The following is a 10,379-nucleotide window of genomic DNA, read 5'->3' as shown; positions in this document are numbered from 1 at the left end:
CTCTCTCTCTCTCTCTCTCTCTTTCTCTCTCTCTCTCTCTCTCTCTCTCTCTCTCTCACGCGAGACGTGTATACGAGCAATATTTTGATCCCTGCACTATCTCGAATGTAAGATATGGAATATAATTCCAAGTTATTTTTTATTTTAAATTATCAATAATTTTACCGTCGGTATTGTCGTCGAATACAGTTTAATTTACTTTTCGTCTCTCGACTTCTTTGTAAGTGTAACCATCTGTGTAATAATATTAAGGTGCATACATATATGGCACCCAGCACGAAATCATAATAAAAACATACGTACAAGCAACTCATTAATATTATTTGTCGTTGGGTACAATGTATTCGTTACGTGCATGTGGAGATACATACGCGCATACACACATAGACACACGCACATCGACACGCACAGTTGTCTCATTTTCCGAGATGAAGTTAACGTAAAAAAAAAAAAGAAAGAAAATATTCGAGATCTACTTGGGAGCGACTTGCACTTGTATATGTTTTGTGGACTCGCTGTGCTATATATTCTGCATACGCCATCGTTCTTCGCCTCTTGTTTCCACTTCTATTAACTCCCTGATAATCAAGCATTTCGCGAGCGAGCTTTCCTCGTTGAAAATGCAACGAGACGCAGAGTCGAGCGAGCGCGGGAGCAATGGGAAAAAGAAAATCACTCTGCTCGTCGTAACGTCAATGAAACGTGCTCGTCCCCCAGTCGCATAATAGCTTTTCGATGAAAATTGAACGCGGACAGTCGGACAGAAAACGTTCGCTAATTAATAAAGGATATGAGATCGCGATACATTCAGTGTGGTCTGTGGTATAAAGAATATCGCTTGTCTGTCTGAAAAGTAAAATTATTTGGGAAACATCTAACCATTAATTGTACAGATAAATGTATAGTGTCGTAATATATTTAAAATATAATTTTATGTCTGAATATAATAATAATTTTTGCGCAACACAGACTGCATTAATGATGTATGAATGTGTGTGTGTGTATGACGATTGGAAGTTACTTGCTTTTACCCGAACACGATAGCGTTTACTTGTGAATTAACAATTATGTCACTTTCCAATCAGAATAACGCAATCATTTGAATTCCGACTTTGCATGCGCTATTGTTCACACCGGGATCGACGATGAATTATTAATTGGCGATTAGTACGTGGCGAAAGAAAGTCGCATATCTGGAATACGGCGAGGTCGTATAGGTATCATCACAATTTAGCAAATGATACATAATAAAAATGTACATAATAAAATGTACATATTAAAATTACTCGAAATCGTAATGTGACTATTGTATATAATTAATAAAAGTTCCATTACTATTAGTACCTCTAAAATTAAGCAAATACGTGAATTCGGGGAGATTCGGTATATATTTATTAGATACGAAATTATAATGACACAACAGAGCACATTGGCAATTAAGAATCTCTGGGCAACAACGATACAAGTCCATGATTGACGAGGTCCAAACAGTAGTAGTACCTTACAAATAATTATGAACGGATCGGCTGCGGAATTGTGAACCTGATTAGTCCTTGCGTGAAATCCTGCGATTTCGAGCGTACGAAATGAAACGCCGTTCGAAGGCCGCGATTCCGTTGTGTCGCGTGTTACGCCGGCGTCAGCGCGACGGAGATGACACGTATTGGGATGTTTTTTTTAGAAAAAAGTAAGTCTCCAACAGTTAGGAGTGGGAGGAGGGGGCCAAGGGGTCGGACAAGGGGTACTGGCGGTCGAGGAGACGGAAAAAGGAGGCGGCGGTACCGGTGGACAATGGTGGAAGCAGCAGCATCCATCCTATCATCACCATTATCACCAACATCATCATCATCAACAACATTATCATCATCAGGGCGGTTATTACACGCAATCGCATACTCACAACCCTGTCACTACCATGAAGCAATCCTACATGCAGGTTAGTCAATCTAGAGAACTCTGTCCGGGCACGTCAATGCTAGAGCTTTATACCATACGCGGCTCCTCCCGCGCGCCTCTCTGATGTCCCGCTATCAAAAGCGTATGTCTAACGTTGCATCCCATCTCTCTTTCTTTCTCTCTCTCTCTCTCTCTCTCTTTCTCTCTCTCTCGGCCTCTCTCCTCTCTCCCTTTCCCCCGTACCCCCATCCGTCCTCGCCAACGTGTTGCGTACAACGGAGACGGATTGTCCGACTCCTCTCTGGTGAACGTTCGTCGCTCCGCAGAGCGATAAACGCGAGCGCGGCCCGGCTCACGTCGTGCTCAGGTCGTATTTAATCACTTTTCCGTTGCAGCTAACATGGGTGTTTCACGATGACGAGGCGCAGATTAACAAGAAACTGCCAAAAGAATTGCTACTCAGGTACGGCGTACGTTTGCCTGCGGTGTTATACGCCTCGATCGCGTCTTGCCGGCTTAACACGGTTCGGAGCGAGTTGTCGTGATAAGAAACGGTGAAACTTATCGAGATTTCGGTTTTATTTGATCGAGAAACGGGAATTCCGGACACTCCTGTTGCCTATACTTTTCGATAATACTAAAATAGATCTAATCTCTAGACGCTTTTATCTAATACAAATTCGCCGTGTTTATATTTGAAATACACGTAATCGTATGTTTGCCCTTTAAAACTTTTTACGGGCGAAACAGGCATCTTTCATAAGATTGAAAGCTACGTAAGATTGGTATATAAGACGTAAGTGTTACGTCTCATCGTGCCTCGCGAAAAACTTAAATCCACATTGTCCCCCTCGCTTTCGCAAGGTGTTAAGCAATCGCGGGACGCGATAACGCGCAAGTCGCTCTAACGAATCTCTGTGATTGACAGAATTTTTTCGTACCTCGATGTCGTATCGCTATGCCGTTGTGCCCAAGTAAGCAAAGCCTGGAACGTGTTGGCGCTCGATGGGTCCAATTGGCAGAGGATCGATCTCTTCGATTTTCAACGAGACGTGGAGGTAATAAAGAAAGATATCCCGTCCCGACGAATTCTTTACGCATATAGAGAAAAGAAAAGAGATTGATTAACGCCGGATTGTGGGGGGCGTTTGTGCGTAGGGACCAGTAATAGAAAATATCTCGAGGCGTTGCGGCGGATTCCTCAGGCAGCTCTCGCTCAAGGGTTGCCAGAGCATCGGCAACAACTCGATGCGCACTCTAGCCCAGTCGTGTCCTAATATCGAGGAGCTCAATTTGAGTCAGTGCAAGAGGATCTCGGACGCGACATGCGCGGCCCTCAGCAGTCATTGCCCCAAGCTCCAGCGGCTGAATCTGGACTCCTGTCCCGAGATAACGGACATGTCCCTGAAGGATCTCGCGGCCGGTTGCCCGCTGCTCACCCACATCAATCTCTCGTGGTGTGAGCTGCTCACCGACAACGGGGTCGACGCGCTCGCCAAGGGCTGCCCGGAACTTCGCAGCTTCCTGAGCAAGGGGTGCCGCCAGCTGACGGATAAGGCCGTGATGTGCTTAGCTCGCTACTGTCCTAATCTCGAAGCGATCAATCTACACGAATGCAGGGTACTTATCTCATTGACTCTCCAAATCCGCGTGTTACGCAAAGAGGAGCAATTGCGCGACGCGCCTCAGACGCTGCAGTCGTCGCGCAACCAATTTGTCGCCGACGAGATATCGCTGGGTTTCCCAAAGAGATAAGACTCGCTTGTATCGCTGAGATCAAATTGACATTCGTTTTTTTTCATACCGAGGAAGTTGAGAAAGAAGCTACTTGTGCGCAATAATATTTGCAATTTGATTCAATAGCACGTGTTTCGCGCAGAAACGTTGAAGACTTTCACCTCTCGATAGAAAGCGAGATATATTAAAGTGAAGAAAATCTCTCTATGATATTAAACATAGAAAATTATCTATATATTTATATATATATATTTCGTCGGCAACAGATCTTATGCAATAGGAAAAAAGATAAATTATTTGCTCAAAGTATATTAAATTTTATTCATAAATGTGTGTATCGGAAGTTAAAGGATGGCCCCAGGCGTTGCGTTAGTAAATAAAAATCCCTTTGCGATCCTTGTTGCAGAATATAACGGACGACGGAGTCAGAGAACTTAGCGAACGGTGTCCACGGCTGCATTACGTTTGCCTGTCGAATTGCCCCAATTTAACGGACGCGACGTTGATTAGCCTGGCACAACACTGTCCACTCCTCAATGTACTCGAGTGCGTCGCGTGCACCCATTTCACGGATACAGGTTTTCAGGCCCTCGCGAGAGTGAGTTGATCAGCGCGAATCGTTTAAATCGTCTAAATAGCCGAGCCGCGAAACTCTATTCGACTTTCGACTTTCAGAACTGCAAACTGCTCGAGAAGATGGATCTGGAAGAGTGCCTTTTAATCACCGACGCCACCCTCACTCACCTGGCGATGGGTTGTCCGAGATTGGAGAAACTAGTGAGTAGCGATTTAATGTACACGGCATCGTGCATTAGGCGATGCTCTCACGGTGTTTTGGTGTTGGTGCGTTTTTCCGAATCGCAAAGACCCGTGTCTTTATCGAGAGTTTTGCCATTTCCGAGCGCAGAGCCTGTCACACTGTGAGTTGATCACCGACGAAGGCCTCCGACAAATCGCGCTGTCGCCGTGTGCGGCGGAACACCTGGCCGTCTTAGAGCTGGACAACTGCCCGAACATCTCGGACAACGGTCTGAACCATCTGATGCAGGCCTGTCACAATCTCGAGCGTATCGAACTTTACGACTGCCTACACATTACCAGAGAGGGCATACGTAAACTCAGAGTATTGTCCCGTTTTACCGTATTCTCCGACGTTTCGTGCGTTACGCGGAAAAAGGGATCCGGCCGCATTTCCCGCGGAACGTTATATTTAGCGCGCACCGAGCGCGTATCACGCAATCGTATTGCTATAGATCGCGCATTCCGCAAAAAGTACGATTCCGCGCAATTACTCCGATACTCCGTCCGGCGGCTGGGTACAATTAATACCGCTTTTTCCGCTTAACAATGAATCATATATGTAAAGAATTCGCGACTGCGGCTTACGGTACATTATCATAGATAACTACAATGTACTACAATTTGAAGAGACTCACCTTTTTCTAGTTCGTTTCGACGAACGGAATACCTATGTAAGTCGCAATCGTACGATTAAACGTAAAACTTGTCGTTCTTATCGTCCTTAACTTATGAATATTAATTATTGAATGTATTATTTGTACTATTTTAGGCCCATCTACCGAACTTAAAGGTGCACGCGTATTTCGCACCACCGACCCCACCACCCAGCGCGGGAGCCTCGCGACAACGATACTGTCGGTGCTGCGTCATTCTGTGATTTTGCCTTCAACTCCTAACTCCGAAGTAAAAATCGTCCGATATATATATCCACGGGATTATAGTGGACCTTTATCGGTAGTCGCTGCCTGCGGCGATTATGGGACCTCTCTCTCTCTATCGTGGTTACCGGAGGAGACGCTCTGGTTGCCCATCACACATTGATAAGTGAGAACGGGACTCGTTGTCAATTGCAAATCGTTAAATCGATTCAAGCTCCACACGCAACGAGTGAAGTACGTCACCATCATCAACACAGCCACTGATGCTACTACTGCAATTACCAATATGACCGCTGCTGCTGCTGCTGCTGCTATTACTACTACCGCTGTTACTACTACACTTATTATTATTATTATTATTTCTATTTGTACTCCGTTATCTCGATAGTAAGTGCATCGCTAACTATCTCGGTTTATATTGCGTGCGAAAAGTTAGTCTGCAAAGGAAAGAAATTCTCAGGTTTCTTTAGCGATATTATCATTTTCTATGATCTTCATTTAGCGTTCGTCCACGGAGAGAAATGACGTGCGCGCGCTCCGCGCGTTTTCTGAGCCACTCACTGATACGGAGCGACGTATTCGAGAGCGAGCGAGCTTATTTTGATTAGCGTTCGGACGCGTATTTTCCTAGCGCTACGCGAGCAAGTTTATCGATTTACGTTGCTCGATAAACACGAGATACTTATTTTAAGATACGCGTAAATGTCTTATAAATATCTTAATGAGCACCCGCGCGTGTACTACCGATGGGGCGTGGAGGAAAACGGTAGTTTTAGGGGACAATGGAGTCGAGCGTAATAATTGCGTGCAATCGTATCCAGAAGTCGAATTTCACACATCTCGACGGGTAACCGTAGCAGTTTCTCAACGAACACTGCCTATAATGCTATTGATAAACGAGAAAAAAAAGAAGAAAAAAAAAACAAATACGGTATAGCGACCGCGAATCGAATCTCGTCATAATATTTAGGATATTACTATCGTTTAACGTATAACGTAGACGTATAACGCACCGACAAAATATGGCTCGGTGAAAGTGTTTCTTCTCGGTGTCTGTTTAAAAGTATTAACGTATCGCGCGTACGTGATTACCGAGCGACACCTACGAATTTCTTTCCTTTCGTTTAAAAGAAAAAAGAAGAAAAAAGTAGGAACAGAGAGAGAGAGAGAGAGACAAAGAAGAACGCGTGACTTTGTCGCATTAAGGGCGCACAACTTTCAACTTTTAACGACGGAAATTTCGACGTATTGTGATCGTGGACACTCGAGACGAAGTGAGAAAGGGAGGAGGACGCTCGAGTATCGTCTTTTGAAGACTCTAACCGCCGCTGGCGCGGCTTATAGTGGTGGCGCGTGAGAGATGCATTTTACAATCGATTCACGGGCAGACGGTATTTACGCCCGTGCATCGTATCCTCGAGTACCCGTAAAATCGTAAACACCACTTCTCCTCGACAGCCCGGACATCTATTCTATTATTTCTTTTCCCTGTTTTATTATCTTGTTTTTTTGTTTTTTTTTTTGTAACTTGTCATGGACTAGGAGAGCACAGACTGACAAACGAATCAAAGCGTTAATGTGTTAAACCGATTAACTTCGTGCCGGCGGCGAACAGCGCTGGCGTTTTTACTTTTTAAGCCTAGGTTTAAAAAAAAAAGAACGGAATGGCGGCAGTATCATGAAGCCACGGACGTATCGCTAAGGGCGGATGGATCGGCGATCTCCGCGCGCGATCTTCGCCAACTGGATCCCGGATACTCCGTGACTACAGTGACAATGTGCCCGATGGTGAGAAACAAACAAAACAAACAGAAAAGACGTTTAATCTCCGACTCAGTGCTTGTAAAAAGCCCCGATCGTAAGGTCGGCGCCAACTCACAATCGGATCACGGTATTGTTCGATGAAGCAGTCGATTTGTTGTGAGGGACCTTGGCGGGAGCGTTGAGCATCGCAAAAGAAAAAAAGAAGAGACGAACAGTTCATAACAGAACGCAAAATGTCGAACGTGGATTCCCGGAGGCCGGGAAACGGACCGCGGGAAGACGAGCAACCCCTATACATGTGGATTACGATTTTCCATTTGATTGTACACGAAGAAATTCCACAGCGTAGTTTCTCCGCGAGTTCTCGCGACGGGACTTGACGGCGGATTTGGGTTTCGAATCGACATAATTTATTTTGAATATAAAAAAAAAGACACTTACACATAACACACAACATATAAACGCGCGCGCGCGCACACATACACACTCACACGTACAGACACACATACATTGGCTATATTTTTAGAAGCGTACCCTTGCCAGATTTTTACTAAAGAAGCCGAGGACGCGCACTTTGAACGCGTTAATGGCCGATCGAAGACCAACGCGCGAAATTTTTAAAAGCGGTCCAGTTTCGAAGTGCAATATCCGTCAGAGACGCGAAACGCGCCTCGTTTTTTCCTTCCTCTGTCTTTGAATTCGTGAATCGTAAACCCGGTTAACATCGCGACACGGTGCGTCGTCGCGTTAAGCAAAAGGGGGGGGGAGGAGGAAAAAAGAAGACAAGAAACACGGGGTATCGATTGTTAATCCTTTTGGTAGCGTGTAAGAGACGTACCGCGTATATATTGAAGTATATAGCGTGTAACAGAAATAACGGATGCGGCAACCTAGATATATAATACAACAGTAAATAAATATATAGATAAGATATGTTTTATACGCTGCATGTCATCCCTAGTGGAATAACGTGATCATTGTAAACGTGTCGTTCGAAGTCAGGTTAATAATTATAAGCGATGTACGATTATACGCGCGCATGACGTAACCGCGATGATGCAGGACACACACGAAACACAATACGCATACACACACGTACATAGAAACACGCGCGTTGTCCGCACTCGTGCAAGGCTTTCCGACCTCTCGCGAATCTCGGTGCGAGCGTTTGCGTTGCTCTTCCGAGCTCCTCCGAACGGAATTGTCCCCCGCGTCGCGACTCGACCGCGCGAATTCTCTAAGAATTTGGCAAACACCAACATTATATCAATATTATATCATTTCCCACTCAACAATATAAGTGTAATATAACGTGTGTTTTATGTGACAGTTACATTGTTCAGTAGGAAATTATAATATTGATACAATCTTTGATTATACCCAGACAGCACCGTGTCTAAGATCAGAACATAAGACATCTTAAGACGCCTTATGTCCCGATATTGGACACGCGTGCTGTCTGGGCAGTCAAAGGATAGAATATTGCTGTTGGATGGCGTTTACTTGGGGAAGAGAGCGACGGAACTCTTTCCCGAATCTTTAGCGGCGGATGAGATTCACGCTCGAGGAACGAAAGGGTCCCGCCGACGGTCTCCGCGGTCGGCCGCCCGTCCGATGCGCGAGCTAAACTCAAAATACAAAGTCAATCGCAGTGCCTGAAATGTTACGAAGCTAATCCGTGTAGTCGTGTCGAGCGCGAGCTCTCCCGCGCGTGCGGCAGATTGTAACGCTAACGTAGAATGATGTTTGGCTGAACCAAAGTTTGTAGCGCGGCATCCGGGCGTCAGGCGGTCCGACGCGTCGGGCCGTGACGCGCGCCGACGACATGTGTCCGATCGAGGAGGAGACTCGGGGAGACGTCTATCACAGCCGTCGCAAACCGCCGTCAACCGGGGTATCATCGTCCGTCGTTTAATTGCGTTTGCGTTAACCCGCGAGGGGACGGCGAGAGAGCCTTGTCGGAAAATCTCTTTGACTCGGACGTGCGGGATTCGCTCTCGGACGATCTTCAGACTTGCGATATCTGTCGGGGATCTCCGAGAGAAACGGGGGAACGAAGTACCGTCACACACTTTCGATGATCGCCACTTACAGTTTAATCAATTGTAATAATCCGCAGTTGTCACCGTTGAATCGTGTTGTAACGGTTAATTAAGAAGATAAGAGATCGAAGCGTTGACGCCGCTGAGTGATCGTGCAAGTGTTTGGCTGTGCAAGAGAGAAAGCTGATTAGGTCTGAATAGGAAGGCTGTGAATAGGCTGAGAAGAAAGAGGGGGAGGAAGGGAGAAAAGAGAGCGAGCGAGAGAGAGAGAGAGCGAGAGAGAGAGAGAGTGCGAGCGAGAGTAAAGAATGAAAGGGTTGAGAGGGTGCGTGTGAGAGAGAGAATGCGAGAGATAAAGATATTATAATCGAAGTCAGCGAAAGTATCCCGGTATCCGCTGCGTGTATCGACGGATTCACACGCGATCAGTCTCGTAATAGTCGCTACATACCCGAGGAAATCGGGTCGGACCGTTATCAATCAGCCGTTTATTTTGGGAAATAAACGAAAACTCCAAAAAACATTAACGTTTCTCACGTACAACAGCATCCATGGTCTACACGTGTCGGCCTACACGTGCCTCCCGACAACCTCGACAACCTCGGCTATCGAGAGGACGTCGAAAAAAAGAAGAAAAAGGGAAAAAAATGCAAAAAAAAAATAAGTAAAAGATGAAACAGATTCGCGTACGAATACTGTAGCTAATTATATTGACACTTCGCTGCTTCGAGAAGCTGCAGTCTACCATGTATATATTTTCATTAATGTATGTATAATAAAATATATTCGAGACAAAATCCCCATTAGTGTTATTCCACGTTGCATTCTCATTGCGAACAACGAAGGGGAATTTACGTGGAAGCGGGAAGGGGGAGATGATTCAACTCGCAGAATCTGAGAAACGCTCGCCACTGTCGTCAGCCAAGGTTGAAGACATGCCGCCGAGCTGTGACGTCATCGAGGAACTGTTTTTCCGCGTCTCCTTGAAAGGAGAACGGAGTCCACGCTTCTTCGAAAATTACGGGGGAACGGCGGAAATGAATTCCAGGGTCGCGTTAGAATTATGCCGTGCGAGTCTCGTCGATACCTTAAAATCTCGTTCTTGATATGAAAGAACTGGAGAAATATAATATACAATAATAATAATTAGCTTTTTATTATAGGCGGAGAAATACAGAGCGTACCGAAAAATAACGAAACGCTGGCTAATCCTCTTACAATTTTAAAAGTCTTACAATCAAAGTAATTACGATGGAGATTA

General features: G+C 45.4%; 1 protein-coding gene across 2 annotated transcripts in view; it reads left to right on the top strand.

Moving 5' to 3' along the window:
- The window catches only part of LOC112456094 (F-box/LRR-repeat protein 20), an 18,406-nt gene extending 8,487 nt beyond the window's left edge, over window positions 1-9,919 (top strand). The window contains exons 2-9 of one of the 2 annotated variants that reach the window (XM_025018397.1): window positions 1,682-1,936; window positions 2,292-2,359; window positions 2,825-2,954; window positions 3,055-3,516; window positions 4,040-4,231; window positions 4,309-4,410; window positions 4,541-4,756; window positions 5,204-9,919. In XM_025018397.1, coding sequence (XP_024874165.1) covers window positions 1,682-1,936; window positions 2,292-2,359; window positions 2,825-2,954; window positions 3,055-3,516; window positions 4,040-4,231; window positions 4,309-4,410; window positions 4,541-4,756; window positions 5,204-5,311 — 1,533 coding nt within the window. In that variant the 3' untranslated portion in view covers window positions 5,312-9,919. The remainder of the gene's footprint in view (window positions 1-1,681; window positions 1,937-2,291; window positions 2,360-2,824; window positions 2,955-3,054; window positions 3,517-4,039; window positions 4,232-4,308; window positions 4,411-4,540; window positions 4,757-5,203) is intronic. The other variant, XM_025018398.1, reaches the window with a different exon arrangement.
- The last annotated feature ends 460 nt before the right edge of the window (window positions 9,920-10,379 follow it).

Source organism: Temnothorax curvispinosus, unplaced genomic scaffold (assembly GCF_003070985.1).
Source record: "Temnothorax curvispinosus isolate PA1 unplaced genomic scaffold, ASM307098v1 QBEX01006657.1, whole genome shotgun sequence".
Lineage (NCBI taxonomy): Eukaryota > Metazoa > Arthropoda > Insecta > Hymenoptera > Formicidae > Temnothorax > Temnothorax curvispinosus.
Note: the sequence above shows the minus strand (reverse complement) of the source record. Positions and strands in the feature narration are given on the sequence as shown.